The 20988-nt window shown below is 38.3% G+C and overlaps 1 protein-coding gene across 6 annotated transcripts in view; it reads left to right on the forward strand.

Annotated features, from left to right (window-relative positions):
* The window catches only part of FBXW7 (F-box and WD repeat domain containing 7), a 174800-nt gene extending 156950 nt beyond the window's left edge, over positions 1–17850 (forward strand). For all 6 annotated transcript variants that reach the window (XM_021530198.4, XM_085578882.1, XM_085578879.1 and 3 more), the window contains 7 exons: positions 1996–2119; positions 3982–4118; positions 5820–5933; positions 9082–9263; positions 10307–10532; positions 14538–14748; positions 15792–17850. In XM_021530198.4, coding sequence (XP_021385873.1) covers positions 1996–2119; positions 3982–4118; positions 5820–5933; positions 9082–9263; positions 10307–10532; positions 14538–14748; positions 15792–16060 — 1263 coding nt within the window. In that variant the 3' untranslated portion in view covers positions 16061–17850. The remainder of the gene's footprint in view (positions 1–1995; positions 2120–3981; positions 4119–5819; positions 5934–9081; positions 9264–10306; positions 10533–14537; positions 14749–15791) is intronic.
* The last annotated feature ends 3138 nt before the right edge of the window (positions 17851–20988 follow it).

Genomic DNA, 20988 nt, shown 5'->3' on the forward strand with positions numbered 1-20988 from the left:
TTTGCTACCTGAAATTTTCTTATAACTAGATCATGAGCTGAGACAAAAGGATGTCATCTTTTATCCACTGCTAATCCTAAAGGCAGCTGTGGGCTGTGTTGACCACTGATGACTATTTAAATAAATGTAGTCTAAAATAAATGTTACCCATTTTTAACCTGGTTTAGAAGCAGTTGGCTCATAGGTTTAATTAAAACCAACTTAGCAAATGTCTGTGTCTGTATAGATAGTAAGTTTTAAGTAATATTTAAACAAACTGCTGTCAACTGAGAAACATTCAGCAAAAAATGGAAAGGGGCCGTGTCATGTTTGAGTTTTGCCACATGCAGGTCTATGTGATATGTGTTAGGAAACAACACTTCTTCAGTAATTTCACATGCCAGGAATGAAGACAGAATGTCTAAAAGGACAAGTACCGTTGTTGCTCCTGTAATAGAGAGCCTTACACAAGATCCCAAATGCTGACTCCCTGAGTAAGGAGAGAAGAAGGTTCTTCAGGTTTGTGGCCTGGGGTGCCTACAGAATCTAACACACCATTTAAGGCACAGGTCCCTCTACTGTGAAGTGCTGTGTGCTCCCCATGAGCTGTAGGTTAGGACTTGCAAACAAGGTGTGTAAGCAACCAAAATGCAAGTAGTTGTGTCATGCTGAATCTTTATTTCTTGCTCAGTCACTGGCTTGTCTAGATTACTAAATGTTTCTCACAAAATAAAGTAAAAATTCTTCTGAAGTCAACAGCTTGCCGTTATGACTTGCTTAGTAACTTTCAGTCTTTGCTGCTTTCTGTTTCTATCTATCTATCTATCTATCTATCTATCTATCTATCTATCTATCTAATCATAACTTCAGATAAAAATTAAATTCAAAGTCCTAAACAAAATACATGGCAAGCAGAAGTAAAAGTGGGTGATTTGATTTCCTTGACAGCTTCTGCATCCTCTTAATTACAGACAAAGTCTCCACTGTGAGCATGATAGTAGTTCTCTGCATTAATATTTATCAATATTGTTCTTTCTGGAGAGTTTTTAGGAACTCTGCATTTCCTGTGACTTTCCTGCACACTTATTTTCCATGACTAAGGAGTTGCATTGTTGCTGTCAAGTCGAAAAACTGTACTTGGTCATCACACCCTTAATGTTACTCTTTGTGTTTTGGATTGTGATTTATATGCCTCTGTTTAAAGCTTCATGGAGATGTGGAGATTTTGGGCGTTTTATTGTGGTCACTATATATGGCTTAGCTCAGTCCGAGAAGGTCTGAATTTTTCCCAATAAACTTCAGTTTTGTCATGTGGAAAAACTCATCTTCCACTTACTTTCTGGTGCCTATTAGGATTTGCCTAGTGGTTTTGGTAACAAACTGTACTAAAGTTACATGTCTTAATCCAACTGCATCCCAATCCATAAAGCTTCTTGTAACTCCACCCAGGAGTGTGTTTGAATTCTCATCAGAAAATGAGCAAGTACACTGCCTTTCCTATGGTTGCAGAGTGGTTTTGAGCTCTGGGGAATGTAGCATTTACTTGTTATGTATTTGGGCTTTCTGAGTGATGTTGCTCATCATAATGTACATTCCTATTTGTTCACATGGTGAGCACTGTACGTTTTAGTTCAACTCTCAAAATAACTTCTGTTTCAATTGTTAGCTAAAGTAACATAGACATAATTACTTCGGTAATAATTCTAATGATTCAAAGTAACGTGGATTACATTTTTTTTAAAATGTAGTAATTATTTCAGCTGGCACCTATTTCCTTTCAAATGCAAGAATAATTTTGTGATATGATCTGTAAGGATTTAGTTACTTATGATGATTGTTATATTTCCACATGCCCACAGGAATAAACTGGAGTCTGTTAAGTTTCAGAGATTGTTTAATAATTTATTGTTCCAATTTTCTGTATTTCAGCCCCTGATGTGTGATAGTAAATGAAGTTATTTCACTTTTCTCTTCAAAAGCAGTGCAGAAAATACACTTTCTTCTTATTTTTTACAGCTGGCACTGTATGTGCTGTCATTCCTGGAACCCAGGGACCTTCTGCAGGCAGCCCAGACATGTCGTTACTGGAGAATTCTGGCTGAAGATAATCTTCTCTGGAGAGAGAAATGCAAAGAGGAAGGTAAGGCTGAGCAAAATGATGGATGTAATGGTCGAAGTGTTGCCATCATAAAAAGTGCAGTTCATTTACATAATAAGCTTAAAGTTTTACAAAGGCAATTCTTGTGACTTTAGATTTAGTGCTAGTTATGCTTTAAGCTACATGATATGTATCTCTGTTGAAAGCAGGAAATAGAAATAATCCATGGAGTGCTAGAGTTTAGGCTTGAATATCTTGTTTATAAAGTATACTAGTTGCATGTTTTTAGGATACAGTTGGGTTTGCTTTTTGAGGATTATGTTTATTTAAAACGCAACCAAAAGAAATAACAGCTGAGGTGTAAAAATGATAGGAGTATAGCCTGGCAGTTGTAGCGTGGAGGAAAACCTGTTTAAGTGGTTGGTAGAAGAGCTGCAGTACTTTCACATCACTTGTAGGGTAATTAAGGCAGAGATGGCACACTGTAGTGGGAGAAGGTGCTAAAAGGTTTGCTTGGAGGACACACAGTCCATTAGCTGCATGGATATTATCCTGTTCATGCCAAATCAAGAAGATATGGTGCTCCAGCACTGATATGAATGGGCAAAAAAAGGCTCCCATGAAAGTAGCCATGTATTTGAGCACATGGAGAATGTAAGCTTTTATTTTTAAGGATAATTATAAGAACAAAGAGTCTGTTTGGGCCGGGGGAAAGGGGGGTGTAGAAGACCACATACGTGTGATCCTAGAGCAGTCTCATCCTGGGCACAGGACCCTGTCCAGACTGCCTTGGATTATGGAGACAGGGACTTCTGAGGGGTTGATGCAAAGGCTTCAAAAAACAAAACAATGTCAATGTCAATTGTAGCTGCTGTTTGTGAGAGCACCTAATTTGTTTTCTTGTATGATGGAAAGCAGGTGTCTGACCTCCTAAATCTTCTCTAAAGATTCTCCTCTTAAAAATTTCAGTGAAAATGCATTAAAAGGACAGAGTGAGAAAAAAGGAGAAGGTTGAAAGGGGAATGAGCTTACATTTGTGAGCTTACAAGTAAGAATAAATACATCCAGGCAGGAGAGCACAGGCAAGCAGGCCAGTATTGCAGCCTGCTTAGCCTCAGTGAGCTGCTCAGTAACATGAAGGAGCCCTTAATTCAAGATTGCAGGCAGAGAGGGGGCTAAAGGCAGAAAAGTGAAATCCACATACTGGCAAGACACGAGACTCCTGCCAGTAATGAAATACAGTGGAGAGAAGAGCTGCATAGAAAAGAGAGCAGGTGAGAGAATTGTAGAAAAAGCTGCATCTGTAGATAAAGGGTAAAACAAAGCTCCACTACTTAAGTGTCAAGTCAGAAAGGGCATAGCTGTACTTAAATTCCAGCCAAGAGAGGACGATGCCAAAAGCACTCAGCCTTTCAGATCAAGAAAGTAATTAAAAGCTCACTAATACCAGGAGTCACAGTGAACTTAAAGGTAATGAAGATGGGTGACCAGAGTGGAGAACCACAGACAGAAAAGTTGACTTCTTTAACGGTTTCAGAATAAGCATATAAGTTGGTAAGGAGGTTTTTGGACAGTGCCCGTTTATAAAAAGCAATATTCTGTTGCATTGCCTTGGAAAGGGGGATCCAAACCCAAGCTAGGAGGTTGCCAGCAAGGAATGATGAACTAGACCATTTTCAATCGTAATTATGGTAATGACTATGCTGAACTGACAAGGACAGAGTATAAATCTCTGAGGAGCAGTGTGGTGTCACACACAAATGTTGGCATGCAAGAGATTGTTACATTTCTGCCATATTTTAATGTCAGGGGTCACAGTAAAGGTTGGGAGGGAATGTGTTTTCTGTGGGGTGGCCTCATCTCTTCCCCTCCCCCCCCCCTTTTTTTTTTAAATGCCATTTTAGGGATTGATGAGCCATTACATATCAAGAGGAGGAAAGTAATAAAACCAGGCTTTATACACAGTCCGTGGAAAAGCGCCTACATCAGACAGCACAGGATTGATACCAACTGGCGGCGAGGAGAACTGAAATCGCCCAAGGTGAGGTTCTGAGCTCTGTGCATGGGGCCGTGAACAAAGCAGGATCAGCTCGTGGCTCGGGTTCTTTCCTTTGGACAAACAAGACTATCCATGCACAAAAAGCAGTGAATTGCTACAGAAAAAAGTAATTTGTGTTTTAGCTTACCCTGGCTTTAAATTATTTTCTGATTACCATTTTGGCAATGTGTTATGCTTCATACTGCAGAACCCTTTCACTGCTCTTCTAAGAATTTCTGTAAAATTTTGTGAATTCTTATAAACATGCCAGTCTCTTTGAGACTGATAAAAATGGAAAATTTATTTGAAATACTTATATTTAAACATACAGACACATATACTGTACATATATAGGTGTATATGTATATATTGGTAGAGCTGGGTCATTTTGCGACCTAAAAATACTCCACAACTGTTCTGTGATCAATTAATGCTTTATTTTTAAATACATTCTTTTAAATTGAGCAGCACAAGACAATAGCTTCATTCTGTGTTAAGATTTTATAAATGTTAAAATTATTTTAATGACATAGATATTTATCATTATATCCTTCACAAAAGAAGACATGAAACAATATTTAAAACATTTGTAAATCAAATAGCAACTCTCTAATCAAACCTGATAATAAACAAGCAGCCAGAAATGTCAAGAAAGCCCATATTCGTAGCTTTTTAAGATTTTAAGGCAATTTACCTGTTTTCTTTATTAAAAATAGCAAAATAAAATAAGAACAAAAGAATTCCCATGGAAAACCTATGGCTATATCCTGCTGTTTATTTGGCTGTGACTTATGTACATCTCTGGCAACGGTTCTGTATTTCTTGCGTTGATATGCCACATCAAGTTATCTTGGAATTATTAGTAAAATTACAGCCTCTGGCATTATCCTAATGCCATTTCATTTCAACGAACATCTTAAAAAATGTTTGGCTATCTTAAATAAAAAATTCTCATCCTATGTATTCTAGTAAGGATTTTTTGGTTTTGTTTTTTTTGTTTGTTTGTTTGGTTGGTTTGTTTTTTTTTTTTTTTGCTGTATTGCAGTAAGATAGAATTACAGTTTTTCCAAAATCAAGCATTGAAAATCTCACCTCTATAAAGCAACATTCCAGTCCACATTTCCAGCACATGGAATTGTTGCTTTTGTTTGCATTTAATTGAGTTGATGGTTTTCTAGTTTTTTACTTTGGTGCTGACTGGCATTTAACAAAATACAATGCTTGGCTGGTAAGGGAAAAAAAACAGATGTAGTCAGCCTTGACCACTGAAATACAAATACTCAGCAAATAGTCAGCCCATCTTTGCATTCAAGATTGAAACAAAAGGTAACAGTGAATTGAAAATCAACTGAAAATCAATTGAAAAATAAAGAGATGGCATAACTGCAGAGAAATAGAGCAGTATCCAGTTACTAATTTAGCCCACTTTGGTTGGTGCTTTTTCCTGGTGTTTTCAGGAGGCTTGCATTAGCTGTAGTGTGCCTGCTAAGCAATGCAGCATCACTCCATGGAAGGAAGGAAACACCTTCTTTGGTCCCAGCTGGCGGTAAATTAGACTTGACACATGGGATTAAGGGGCCTTATTATTACTGGAGCAACTCTAGCATTTTGTAATTTATGAATCAGAAGAGCACTTTGTTTCTCCTGCTTCTCTAATCTCCTGCATTAAATGGTGACTGTCGCTTTTGTGTTCTTGGTTGCCAGGTGCTCAAGGGCCACGATGACCATGTGATCACGTGCCTGCAGTTCTGCGGGAACCGCATCGTCAGCGGCTCCGACGACAACACGCTCAAAGTGTGGTCAGCAGTCACAGGCAAGGTAAGGTGCTGCCCTGCTGGATCCTTGGGAAGTGAGCCACAGGCAGAGCAGTGGCCAAAGTGCTGCTGTGCCTTCAGACCGCGCTGCAGGGTGGCCTTTGGTGCTCTGGGGCAGGAATTGGAAGGTGTACCGGATAAACGTGTGGGTTGCCTTTTCCCACACACAAACTCTTCCAGTTCAAAAAAGTCACCTTGATGTGAAATTGCAATGCTGCTCATGTTACCACTGGCATATATCCTTGTTCTCTTGGCAATTCTGCTATTCTTGTGGAGTCGTTTGTGACATGGATTTTAAAGAATTTGGACAGAAACATTACTTTATCTTCCTTAAACCTTAACTTGGGCTGCATTTACCCCTCTGGATCTCTTTTTCTCACTTGTGTTCTAGCATTCTTTCTAGTTTTTGTAATGGAGTGTTCATTTTACTGGCTCAGATATCAAATACAGAGTTTGTTTTTCTTTCCAAGCTACTATATTGCTGAGCCACCAAAAAAAAAAATTAACTTGCTTTAGGTTTAAATATTTCCTATTAAATTAGATCCAGCTCAGGCAGGAATTTAATAAGCTTCAATAATTTAATTCTGGCTTAGAGGAGCAAAACAATATGTGCAATCAAAAAGACAGTACTGAGCATTTCAGTCATGTTAGAACATCACAGCTACTCAGCCCACAGGTTTTTTTTTTGAGGTGACTGACCGACCAAGGATGTAGAAAAGGCCTTGGGGAAACAGTACTTTTTCCTTTTAGACTGGTATTGTATGCACTTAGCTTGGTTTTAATGGTACAGATAACAACAGGACAGCTGCTGAGGATAACGTGTTTAAGATGTAAAAGGTATCCACTTCATAATGTGGAAGCTGAATGTATTCAGCATTTGTCATTGCATGCCCAGAAGATCCTTGAAGGGATTGTTAATCCTACTGTGGGTAAGAATAAAATTAAGAGCCATAGGCAGCCTCACCCTGCTGCTGTTGGATTCCTGACAACAAACTGTCTAATGAAGGATCCCATAATGAAATTTATGTCTATTTTAATTGAAAAGGGCAACCTAAACACAAATGAAAAATACTTTCTTTGTACATACCACAGTCCCAAAAGCAAAATGTTCCCTTAAATATATCAAATTAAGCACAGTGGCATGACTTAACGATTACTATTCAGTAATTTTTTGAAAGTAATTACAAAACCTAGAGTGGCCATTTACCCCAAACCTTTAGGAGAGCTAGAAATTTTGTCTGAAAGATGGAAGCATGCTGTATCAGCCCTCATGCTTACTGATGCTGAAGAATTAATAAAATAAAGAAACCCTAAAGGTTGGTTTTTGCAAATGAACATGACTAAATAATTCCTTTGACAGATGTAAAGCCCAAAATAAGGATTCTGTGTTCTTACTGCTTTAACAGGATGATTTCTTAAAATATGAGCACATTGGATGTAATGAGAAAAAAAGACAACTGTAGAAATGAACATCAGCTATGAACTAAAAAAGATGGATTTGATAGCAGTGAATTAAACCAGGAGCCAGTAATTGCAGAAAACCAGTTAAAAATTGTTAAAGAACAGTACAACAAAAAAGCAAACCATTTTCAAGGATGCTATAAAGAACAGGATATTAACAACAGGAATCACTATACTGTCACTGATACAGAAAAAATACTTTGGAAGAAAAGTTGTGTGATGGAAATACAGCATGCAGTAATAATAGACCATTTCAGCAGAAACTCATGCTATCTATTGAAGTTATGGTTTTTCTTGTTAGGGTTGATCTAGATAATGTGTTGTGGGTTTTGTTTTGTTTTGTTTTGTTGTTGTGTTTTGTTTGTTTGTTTGGGGTTTTTTTTTTGTTTTTTTTTTTTTTTTTTTTTTTTGTTTTTTGTTTTGTTTTGTTTTGTTTTTGGAAGTAACCTTTGGCTTAAAATTAGTGCATTTTCAAAAGGTATGATCACAAGGAGAAGATCCAGGACAGGACAGTAAGAAAGCCAAAATGCATCAATGTTTTAAATGGAGTAAACCGAAAGACTGGGTATTTAGGATACACTATCTCAGATAAAAAATATTGGACTGCGTCAAGAGGAGTCAACTAACAGTTAAAGGAAGGCCACGGCAATTAATGCCACTTAGCATTAGATTACAGAAAAAGAGATCCTCAAACTGCCTTGACCTCTTTTTTCATGCAGTTACAGGTTTGCCTGATAAAAATAATAGTGCAGAAGTAGATGGCTGTGTGCACTGAAAGACTCTGTCCCCATGACGGAACTGAAGAAAATAGAATAATGCAAAAATCAACATGGCACACATTTGAATGGGTTAGAAAATGGGTAATTATAGAGACCATGTTGTTAAAGTAAATGCAGAATCTTCATGGAGTATCTTTCTAGAGGAGTCTTGCAAGGATCTTGCCTTGTCTGTACTAATTAGCATTTATTGCTGCCTGGTGGGAAAGCACATATAGTTATTACTTGTAGGGAAAACAGGCTGGGAGACAGAGACAAGCCATTGTTCCGGGCCGACAGGGGTTTTATAGAGGAAGGTGTGAGCAAACACTGTCTCTACATAGTGAGAAATCATGTCATACATTTGGGATCAGACAACGGAGGCTGTGCTTATGTAGTGTGGGATTCTCTCCTGGGCAACAGTAAAGTCTGGAAAAGATCTGAAACATGGTTTTGAAGGAGGTATGCTGTAGCTGTGGTTTACAGAGTGCAGTGTTTCTTGGATAAACAAACAGAAAAATACAACAAAAATATATGGTTTATAGATTGGTGGTAAAACTACCAAGTGTGTGCTCTTTCCACTTCTAAAACACTTCAAAAAGCTATTGGAAATCCTGCAGTGACTCAGAAAAATGCCAGGAATATGACTCAGGGCTGCAAAACATGTCCTTGTATTGAGAAATTTGGAAAGACAGCTTAGTTTGTCAAGGGAAAGATTACAAGAAAAATTCCTTTTAGTTGAAGTACCAACAATTGAGAGAGAAATTTGATGAGTATTTTTTAAAAAGGGGATTTTTTTTGTTCAATCAGAAAGAAGTCTCCAGAGGTCTTCCAGCTCTTGCTATGAGAGCCAACTCTTACAGCCAAGATTGCTTTTTCGTAAAGTATCCATTCCGCTGTGTCAAAAGGGTAACTAAGGAAAATGTTTCTTTGCAGTGTTTGAGAACACTGGTTGGGCACACAGGCGGAGTGTGGTCATCACAGATGAGGGACAATATCATCATCAGTGGCTCCACAGACAGAACGTTGAAAGTCTGGAACGCTGAGACCGGGGAGTGCATCCACACCCTGTACGGACACACCTCCACCGTGCGCTGCATGCATCTCCACGAGAAAAGGTGAGGCTTGGTGCAGAGCTGCAGCCGCAGCCTGGCCTGGCACTTACACACTCCTGCTCACAGAAAGTGCTCCTGAAACCTGGGGACCTCATCCAGCACCCGGTGAAACACAAACCAGGCAAAACATAAATCAACACAAGGGAGGAGATGACTAATAGGAGCAGAAGCATAAGAATACTAAATGAAGAACTGGAAATTGAGTCATGTACTTCAAAAAGTCACAGTCTGCGTTATTTCAAAGCTAATTCTTTGTTATACCATCCATGATCCAGTCTCCCACACGGAATAATTTCTTCTTTTGTCAGTGCTACAAACTCTTAACTCATTTTGTCAAATAACCTTCTAAGTAGTGTCACTGCAGTATTTTATTTAAATTTTAACTGATGATAACATAATTTTTGCAATAGTAAACCATGTCTTGATTCAACAGACACTGGAAGAGCTCTGTTATTTGGCTGTCGTATGGAGCTGTTGACAGAGAGATTGTTGGTTGCATTTCTTCTTTTTTTGAAGAATGATGAGATTTTTCTGTATAAATTCCATTAATGTTCATTCCATCTCATTTCTATTATTGCTTAAAAAAACTTACAGAAGTATAAACTGAAAAAAACCAAACCGAATCACTGTTACTTTACTCAAAGTGAAATTTCTAAAGATCTTTGTTTATTTGTTATAATTAGTCAACTCAGTTATTATATAACACTGGCTGGAGCTCACCATGTTCATAAGCTTTCATAGGTAGATACAACAGTCCAGAATTTCTCATGGCATTGTTTTGCTGTTCAGGAATGAAGTGCCTTTTTAAATGCTGATTGCTAATTATATCAAATAGACAGATCCTGAGGAGGTGAGTAGAGCAAGGAAAACACTCCAGTCATTTGAGACCCCATTATAATGTCACTCCAAGCCAGAACTTTGGTGGCTGGTGCACCACCTCTATCTAATGTTCCAAAGCAAAACTCAGAACCCGTTTGTAGCCAGGTTTGATTGCTGTAGTACTTTGCTGTGCCATGCTAAGTGCAGGAGGGCTCTCGTTGCTGCAGGGTGGTCAGTGGCTCTCGAGACGCGACGCTGCGGGTGTGGGACATAGAGACGGGCCAGTGCTTGCATGTCCTGATGGGCCACGTCGCTGCAGTTCGGTGCGTTCAATATGATGGCAGAAGGGTTGTAAGTGGTGCATATGATTTTATGGTCAAAGTGTGGGATCCAGAGACAGAGACCTGTCTGCACACACTGCAAGGGCATACTAACAGAGTCTACTCGTTACAGGTATGTGGTTTTTATCTGCTGCTTTAGTTTCATTAAGTAATATTTTAAGTTAGTTTATTTCATCTTGTTTATTAAGTTGTGGGTACCTAGTACAAAATTATACAGACCACAAGAATACAGAGGCATCTGTAATAAACCCCTCTTTCATTTTGCTAGTTATATGTTGTCTTAATTTAGAAACTGAGATTTTTTTTAGAGTAGGATTTTTTTAAAGGACCCAGTACGATAAAGCTCAAATCTATGTACTAGCAAGTTATGTTGTTTTGTAGATTGATGGGTTGTTTAGTTGAAATTTTTTTTTCAAATCTTGCATGTGTTTTGGAGTAGTTATGTTTTTGCTTTCCTTGAGAAATCCCAAACTTATTGTTTTAAATAAATCAGAGGATATAGCAATTGACAGTGTGCCAAAAACCCTATTAAATTAATGTTCTGATTTATGGAGATCTGTTTATCCTAATTTTCTAGTCCCATCTTCCAATTCTAAATTATAATTCACAGTCAGGCTGAACTTAAAATTTTAATGCTCCTATGTAAATCTCTAGCTTTCTACTTCCTCTTCTCTGAGTACAGGCCAGATATACAAGTGTCAGGCTGTTTCAACAGCAACATGTTAATGTAGGTGCAGGTTATTATGGTACTGCTTTGTGGCATCTCTGTATTGCCCACCAGTTATCCACAAAGCTAGCAAGACCTCATGTCTTGGGTCTTCTTACCTTTACTAACCCAAAACATCATCTTATTCATTCATAGAGTCAAAGCGTCACTTCCAGGCATTGAAAGGCAAAAGAAATTAATTTCATGCTTGTGCCTGTTCACACCACAGTCTGGCAGGACTTGAAAAAGAAATCAACAAAGACAGTTCAAAATTGGGAAATGGCATTCAGCATGTAAATGCTCTGATTTGTGACTCAGAAAGTGAAGCTCAGTGCTAGAGACATTTTTCATAAAGCATTTGATATCTCCCCGTAATATATTAAATATGAACAAAATTCCTAATTGGTTTCCTTTCCCAAAAATATGTAGCAAAATCTATCAAAAACTCCAGCCCTTCTCTTACATTCATATGCTGAGGAGCGTTCTCTAGACAAGCAGCAAGTTAAAAATGCTCTACTACCTACCTACCTCTCAAAAATATTCTGAGGATTTATTTCATGTAGGGCAGTTTGGGAACAGATGTTATTCTACCTTATCTTCACCAGTGGCTTTTGTTTTGGCATACGAATATTTATGTCTTGCTCTGATACTGTGGTAATAATGGATCAAATGACTGGGTTGTGTTACACATCAGTATGTTCTGAAACAAGGGAGAAGGGCGTCAGGGAGGCTACAGGTGCTTAGGGTGTGGAACAGAAAGATTCTTTCAAATTGCCTGATGGCTCCTGTCCTTAAGCCTGAAGTAGCCCCAAACAGCAGAACTCCCATAAGCAGAACAATCAGATTGAATAAGCCAGTCCTCCATGGCAGGTTCTATTATATCTCCATATTTCCCCATGTGTAGAACCTAATATTTGCTAGAGATCCTCATGCAGCAGTTGAGGACCACTAACTGTGCTGAGTTTTCTTACTCTTCTTACCTGCCTTCCCAGTAACCCATAGATTCTCAAGGCTCATGGATAACTCACTGATCCAAAAACTATTGTTTGTTTCACTGCAGCACCATCGATTTCTCTGGATGCCCAGTCTTAAACCTTTCTGAATACCTTATGAACAGGGAATACAATTAGTTTGCGGGAAAGGGGGAAAAGAATTCAAAATTTGTTACATCAATCAGGTTTAATTATTTTTAGAATAGAAAAATATTTTCTAGTGTTCCCAAGTCTTTTGGGCTATCTGGCAGTCCTTGTCTTTTTATCTGAAGTCAGATTATTTCCCATCCTCTTTTGAAAGCAGGGGACCTAAAAGAGGGTCCAGTCAAAGTCTTATCAATGGTTGCTAGAAGTGAAAGGTTATTTTTATGCCTTCCATTCAGATAGCAGAGGGTTTTTTTAGTGTATTTTCACCAGGAATGCAGTGCATGCAGCAGATAAGCAGTCTGTGTGCCAGTTGCTCTCCATTCTTTGAATCTAGGTGCCATGCCCAACCATGTCTGACTGCAGAGATCTAAGATATTCATTTCTGTGGGTCTTATAAGAAGCAGCAGCCTCAGATAGCTGAGTTCCCTTAACTGGGTTTGTTCCTTGCCTTATCAGGTACCAGTCAGTCCACATGGACCAGTAGTGTCAGCCTTAAATATAAGCAAGATTCCTGTCCAGCCTCCCTTCTCCCAGGCTGCAGCTGTACCTTCACTCATTCCCTGCCAAGTTCAGATCTTCACACTTTTCACTTGACTGATACACTCTTTGCCTTTGGTCAGTTCTACTCTTTCCAATGTCACTCAAATCCTAATGAAAATAGTAAATGCCAGAGCTCTCTAAAACGCTTTCTGGTTATCTCTGATAGCACTCTGAACAAAGTACTGTCCCTGCCTCAAATTTGTCCCCTCTTTGTAAGAATACAACCAAGACATTTGCTATTTCACATGGCTTTTTACTCCATCATGGAAAAAAATCATATTGGTTAAGATAGTTTTCCCACAAATCTGTGTTTGCTGCTACTTACCACATTACAAAGGGCTTAAAAGTTCCTTGTGGAAATTGAAGTTAGGCTGATTGATCCATAATTCCCCCTATCCCATCATCTCCAATAAAGGAAGGAATTGTATTTTCCATCTGAAACTTGTCTATCTTCCATGGGTTCTCAAAGATAGCAGCAGATGTCTCTGAGACTGTCTTAAAACAACTTGCCCCGTGATTTTGTTCCCCCATTCTAGCAAAAGCTTGTACTCACTTGTCATTGGCACTAGTGCTGTGAGGCTACGCTCACATGGCTGAGGATTGAGACAAAAAGAAGTTAAATAGCTGGCCTCAATCGGTGTTTCCTTCCCACTGAGGATAAATGAGGGGGTTTTGGCCTTCCTCTTGATTTTTTTTTGTTTGTTTGTTTGTTCGGGATTTTTTGTAATGCTTTTGGTTGGGACTTGTTACACAATAGTGGAATGGCTCTTGCTAGTTTTATCTTGTGTTGTGCCCTGCCTTTCTGGTTTTGTCCCAATGTGCTCTTTTATACACGTCTATTGATGTAGTTTCTACTTTTTGTACAATTCCTTGTGGTTCAGCCAAGTGGGTCTCAGTAATTTACAATACTTCCTATCTTTCTTTTACACAGGATAGTTTGTGTCTTTAAGAAACTGCCAACTGTCCTGAACTCTTCTTCCCCTCATAGAATAGATACATAAAATCCTCATGGGAAGGAAGTCTAGGGTTTTTTAAGTATTCCTTCTTGAAACCCACTGGTTTTATTCTACTGCCTTTTCCCTTTTTTGGGAATTCTGGACTCTTATGTCATTGTCACTATAGCTCAAACTATTTTTCACCTTTCTATTCTCTATATGGTCAGTCCTCTTGGCCAAAAGAATCTCATATCTTAGCCTGTATGCTTTCCCTACAATGACTGGAAAGTTACACTTCCTTACTGTACACAATTAGGGTTACAAAAAGCTAAATTTCACATTTTTCAATTACTTTTCCTTCAATTTTCTTATGCTGTGATTTTTGTGTAGATGATTCTGGAATAATGTTGTTCTCCTGGTTAAACTCCCTCGAACTTGTAATAAACAACGTTGTCTTTTTAACGTTTCCTTTAGGAAAAGTACTTTCTCTTACTGTTGCACACTGCAGGGTAGTCAGGATCTGCTGTGATTAAAAGAGATGTATTGCATTTCAAAGACCAGTGGCTCAGAGTCTCTTTTCAAACCATGTCCCTCAAGAGCCCACATGTCTTGAGCAGAAAATTGCACTGACCATGAAGCACCTGCTGTGGTATCAAACATGGCCATCTTTACTGAGTTCTTTGTACTGCAGTTTCTGAATATATACAGCATCTAACCTTGCATTTAGTGTATTAAATGCTTAATAGCCTTCTTTGTAAGGTCCTAATATAATTGTAATAGATTTACCTTTCTTGTAGTTTGATGGTATCCATGTGGTGAGTGGATCTCTTGACACTTCCATCCGAGTTTGGGATGTGGAGACAGGCAACTGCATTCACACTCTGACAGGCCACCAGTCACTCACAAGTGGAATGGAACTCAAGGACAATATACTTGTGTCTGGGAATGCTGATTCTACAGTCAAAATCTGGGACATCAAAACAGGACAATGTTTACAGACATTGCAAGGTAAGTTTAAACTACCTTTATGTAAATCAAGCAGCCTACAGTGATCTGTGCTGCAGATTTTACATTTAAAAACTTTAAAATAATTACATACAAAGAAACAAGCACTGACCACTTAAAACTTACATATTTTTCTGATGACAGCTGTATGATCTTTTTCTGAACTAGAAGAACAAAATGTATTTAATCTAATCTATTCAAATCACTTGCCTATTATGAAAGGCAGATGGTCTGGACCGATAGCAATTTGCTATGGGTATATTAGCCTAATAAGCCACAGAAATACATAGGAAATTACATCTCAAAATAGACAGTCAATGTATTTATTTAGGGGTCACTTGAATGTTTCAAAGCTTACAGTTTAATTGGATCAGGAGGCAAAGTAGTACACTGTCTGTTTTAATAAATCAAGATATGCAAGTGGAAGATGTTTTCCTTATTTTAGTAAAAATAAAAAAAATTTTTTTTCTCCATGTTGACAGTTGCCACTCAGGCATCATGAACACAAACATGTGGTTGTGTTTCTCCCCACAAAAAAGGTCTTATATAATTTTCATATATTATGCAGCAGTGCTGGCTGGAGCAGAAAATTAAATTTCCCCGTAAAGCAAACTCTGCTGCTTTAACATATATATTTATATGTCAGCATATAACTGTCAATATTTACTGATGGAGTTAGCTCAGAATAAAACTTCAAAGGGACTTGAAGACAAGCTCTTACAGCAGTCACCTCATTGAGGATGGTTAAGTTCATTTTCATGGATGTCCAGTTTGCCCAACTGCCAATATACAGCACAACGAGATCACTGAAACAAAGAAGAAAACACTGGGTAATTTTGTATACCTGCTTTCACTTTTTGAAAGCATGGCAAGGTTTCTGCACCTTTTAATATACAATCTCAGGAGTATAACAGATAGTTCTCTAGTAGTTCTAATAGATGGAAAGAGCTGTATGCAAATAGCGAGGTGTTTGTTCTAGACGCAGCACTGCCTGACATTGCTTTCTAATTAATTACAAATAGAAACGTTTTTGTTTACTCTTACAGGTCCCAACAAGCATCAGAGTGCTGTGACCTGTTTACAGTTCAACAAGAACTTTGTAATTACCAGCTCAGATGATGGGACTGTAAAACTTTGGGACTTGAAAACGGGTGAATTTATCCGAAATCTAGTCACATTGGAGAGCGGGGGAAGCGGAGGTGTCGTGTGGCGAATCAGAGCTTCTAACACAAAGCTGGTGTGTGCAGTTGGGAGCCGCAACGGGACTGAGGAAACAAAGCTGCTGGTGTTGGACTTTGACGTCGATATGAAGTGAAGGGCAGAAAGATGAATTTGTCCAAACGTGTAGACGATGTTCTCCTTTCCCTCCCCCCTGAAAAAAAAAGAAAACAGAAAAAAAAGAGAAAGGAAAAAAATCCCTTGTCCTTGGTGGTGCAGGATGTTGCCTTGGGGCAGCAGATCCTAAAGACCTACAGACTACGAAGGAGAAGACAAAGATGACAAACTATAACTGACAAGAGAGGCTTTTGCTGTCTCATCACATAAAAAGGCTACACTTTTGACCGGGGCAGCTTTGCAAAAATCCAACTTTAGAAATGAAACCAGGTGCAATTAATTTCTTTACTTTCCTCCAAATGCTCCTTGAGCAATTTGGAGTGGGGAAAAAAAAAAAAAGTTACAGTTCTTGTTAACAGGTTATTTTACCACAAAGATCTTGAATTAAGCTGCACAGGCGAGCCTGCTCGTGCACCCCTGGGTCACCCTGGGTCCCAGCAGCCCCTCTGAGCAACGCGCTGTCCCTTGGCCCCGCTCCGAGCAGGGGGTTGGACTGGACTCCCTCCAAGGTCCCTTCCAACCTCCATGAGCAGTCACTGGTTGACTTTCAAAAACTAGAGAGCATCTGCAATGAGAAAAACAAACAAAAACAAAGAGTCCATTCCTAGTGTGGAAAAGCTAAAATATTACTGTGAATTGTTTTGTACAGTTTTATCAGAGCTTTTTCTTTTTTTTTTTTCTTTATTCCTCTTTTTTTTTTTTTTTTTTTGCCAACCATTGCCAATGTCAATCACAGTATTAGCCTCTGTTTAATCTATTTACTGTTGCTTCCATCTACACTCTTCAATGCATAAGTTGCTCTGAGGTGGCAAGTTGTCCTGGATTTTGAGAGTCCTCTGATGGATTTAATTCGCAATGCTGGTGCTAGAAGTAGGTCTTCAATTACGGGATTGTTGTCCCACCCCTGTACTGTATTCCCAGTGGCCAAACTTATTTATGCTGCTAAATGAAAGAAAGAAAAGCAAATTATTTTTTTTTATTTTTTTTCTGCTGTGACGTTTTAGTCCCAGACTGAATTCCAAATTTGCTCTAGTTTGGTTACAGAAAAAGACTTTTTGCCACTGAAACTTGAGCCAACTGTGCCTCTAAGAGGCTGAGAGTGGAAGAGTTTCAGACAATTAAGAGTGAAGTTTGCCTGCAAATAAAGAATTGAGTGTGTGTGCAAAGCTTATTTTCTTTTTTCTGGGCAAAAATTAAAACACATTCCTTGGAACAAAGCTATTGCAGCCTGTTCTGTGGGGAAATTTTTCTTTGTGAGGGCTGTGGTGAATGGAATGAACATACATTAAAAAAAAACTGACAAAATTTTTAAAAAATATTATAAAATACAAAAATTAAAATAAAGTTGCTGGTCAGTCTTAGTGTTTTACAGTATTTGAGAAAAAAAACAACTGTTACAGTTATTGCTGGGAGGAACTGACAGAGCAAAAACTTAAGGTTTTTGTAAAGATGTCACATGCAAACAAAATGGGAAAAGAAAGAGTCAAATGGTTTGCCTCATTCTCCAAGAGCCACAACTCAAGCTGAACTGTGAAAGTGGTTTAACACTGTATCCTAGGCTATCTTTTTTCCTCCTTTTTTTTTTTGTTTTTATTTTATTTATAGTCTGATTTAAAACAATCAGATTCCAGTTGGTTAATTTTAGTTATGTAACAACCTGACATGATGGAGGAAAACAACCTTTAAAGGGATTGTGTCTATGGTTTGATTCACTTAGAAATTTTATTTTCTTATAACTTAAGTGCAATAAAATGTGTTTTTTCATGTTAGTATGTCTTTTTTTATTGTTTTTTTATTTTCTAGTTGTTAATTTAACATTATGTATCCTCTGAGGGGTAAAGCAGGTCGAGTTGCTCATCTTACTGGTAGATGCTGAAATATGTCTTGGGACTTTTTATATTCCACGAACAGGTGTGTGAGTGTCCTCTCCTTCAGTTGCCAGTAGGATTTGTCACATGGGCCTGGACAAACATGGGGAAAGACATTGTCTCCTTCTCACAAGGAATGTGTCAGGACCTTGCTCTGCAGGGGGAGGCAGCTATAAAAAGCTGCTAAAGTACGTAAAACTTCTTCCGATACCATCTCGTTACTGCATCTTAAATTGAAACCTGATGTTTATTATTTATGGTTTTCAATCAGTTGATTGCAGTTGACAGCAAATAATAAATCCATAAATACAACCAAAATCAAAGTTAGGATTGTAGGAGAGCCTGAAATAAGGCTTCAGAACAAATAATAAAATAACATCATTCCACATCAGTCCAACACGCAGTTTTATCAGAGTCTTGAAACCAAGGTAAGTCATCATCTGTCCCAGAAACTTAGCACTTGAGTGTCAGGTTCTGTCTCAGATCTCCTTGACCAAAATAATTTTCTTCTGCATAAGCTTTTTTTCAGGGTATAGCATTTGCTTGTTTGTGACAGTTTTCCCCTGTAGAAAGCTGTCATTAAAAAAAACACCCAAAACAGTAGGAGAGAAAATGCATGGATGGAAAGGGAAAATATTTATATACTTAGATATCTATGACTATGTGCAAACAAAATTTAATTCCAATCTCTACATTATGCAAAACGTGCTGTGGTAAAGGATCATGCTTCCATCTGGCCTCTAGAGATTAAAAAGCCATCCGAACTGACTGAGCAGCTCCAAATTGTAAAAATCTGTTCCTTGGGTTGGTGCTTAAGGAAAAAAAGCTTGCAGCAAGCAGTGACAACATAAAAGCTGTGATTGCCTATTATTTATGTAAAAACAATTAAAGAGTTAATCCTTTCCTAAAATGGCAGTGAAAGACTGCCAGGACGTTGCAGGTTCTGCTGAGAGTGCAGGCCAGGACACTGAGCCCCCCTGATGGCAGAAGGTGCCCCAGTGTGGGCTGAAGTACTTGGGAGAGGGATGGAAATAGAAGGGTAGAAACATGAATATTTAATGCAATGAGCAGAGCAATAGCCTTTGAGATTATGTAATTTTCTTCCATGATTTGTAGGAATTGCAACAACATGTTTTCAAAGAGCAAAGGCGCTGGCCTGATGGTGCAGGAGGATGAGAGGTTTCTGAGTAATGTTGTGCTGGAGGGCAGGAATACAAATCTGGGCAGAAGAGTGAACAGACAGAAGAGGGAAACTAACAAATCCAGGTGTACAAGTAAGTCAGTTCAAGTACATTTTGGACAGCTAATATGTCCAGGAGGAAAATGTGCTTAACCAGAATTGAGAAGTTTTCCTGTTGACGGTGTAGGTCCAGCAGTATCTAAATGTTCAAATTAATACAGAATAACTTGTTAAGCAAACCATATTTTCAGACTCCATCACAGATTTAGGTTCAAATAAACTATTGGCTGCAAAGCCAAGATATGTCAAGATTGTCACATTAAATACAAAAAACAACACAATACTTAAGAATATTTTTAGAAAAGCTTTTCCCATTCAATAAAACAACTTTACAAAGTTAATTGTGTTAGCACTTTAAGGACTTCTAGTATTGTGAAGTCTGTTTAGGTTTGTAGGAGTTGCATATGAGCTATCTGAATAACACAGCTCAATAAGCAGAAATTTTGTGACTTAAGTGACAGAACTTCAAAGATGGGGCTGTAGTAAACACATTACATGTAAGATATTGAGCAGTTTCTCTTTACAGCCCCCTTTTGTTGATGTACTTAATCATAATATAGCTCACAATATGAACTCTTCTTCTTCAGCAGCATGTGCTCAAGTGAGACTGCTTAGGAGGCATCTTCATTCCATGAAATTAGATTTTAATTTTAAGGTGGGTGGAGTGTTTGGGGGTTTTTTGTTTTAAATAAAAACATTTAAGAATACTTGTATAAGACTGTAACATCTTTATGCCTCAATACACAGGCACTTTTTGAATCCAGTGGCTTAGTCATCATAGGCTATGTCAAAATACTGCAGCTATCCTAGAGAGATAACTGCAGTGGTGTTTCTGGCATTTCTGCTCTCTTCTTTTCATGCTGATTCCCCCTTTTCTTTTAGCTTTCGTCCTAGAAAGAGCTTTCTTATTTTCTCCTGTATGTGAAACCACATCAACAACACTAAGTTTTGTTTTATGCAATAATTTTTAATGGGCTTGATTTTACGCAACAGTAAGTGAGAACTAGTATTGCCACTTTCTCTCCAAGAGCTTGTTCCTGTGATCTCAATTTATTTATTTAAGAGATAGGACCAGACATTTAACAGCTGTGTCTACACCAATTTTTAGTTCAGATCAGCAGCTTTCCCAATAGAGCACAGTGCTGCCTTGGAGACCACTAACAGGATTCCTTCAGGGTGTAACTAAATCTGGAGCAGCTCTCCTGGAGCACATTCCAGGCACTCAAGCCACTGGAGGAGCATGTGGGACCAAACCAGAACTAGTTCAGCACATGAGCACATTAGTTCTCCAGGACCAGCATTTTGTAATTGGCATTACAGTTCTGCTCCTACTGCACAGCACTAATTGCTGGTGTGGACACAGCCATCAACAGATCCTCTCCCACAGCACCCCTGTCTCCTCACTCATAATCAGAACCAGGTCTCATCCCAACAGCATCTACTTGATATCACTTACAGGATTTTGCCAAAGCAGACAGCTCAGATGCCTTAAACTCTTCCAGCATTCCAATGGAGAGGTTCTTCTGATCAGCTTATGGAATCCAGTAAAAAGAAATGCAAATCTTTTACAATCAATCTGGTCAAAATCTTGTACCAGTAAATCAACACCTAATCACTCATAAAAAGAAACAGTGAAGTTGTGCAATTGTACAGAAGAGTCAAATAATAATAGTAATAATAATAAAGAAAAACTTGCCAGTAATGACCTTTGGTCACTCTGACAAATGGTTTATTACTTAAAGGGTAATATTCAAGCCATACCAACCACTGAATCTTTAATGAAAGTGAGAATAATATTTT

The sequence above is a fragment of the Lonchura striata genome, chromosome 4 (genome assembly GCF_050655825.1).
Source record: "Lonchura striata isolate lonStrDom1 chromosome 4, ASM5065582v1, whole genome shotgun sequence".
Classification (NCBI taxonomy): Eukaryota; Metazoa; Chordata; class Aves; order Passeriformes; family Estrildidae; genus Lonchura; species Lonchura striata.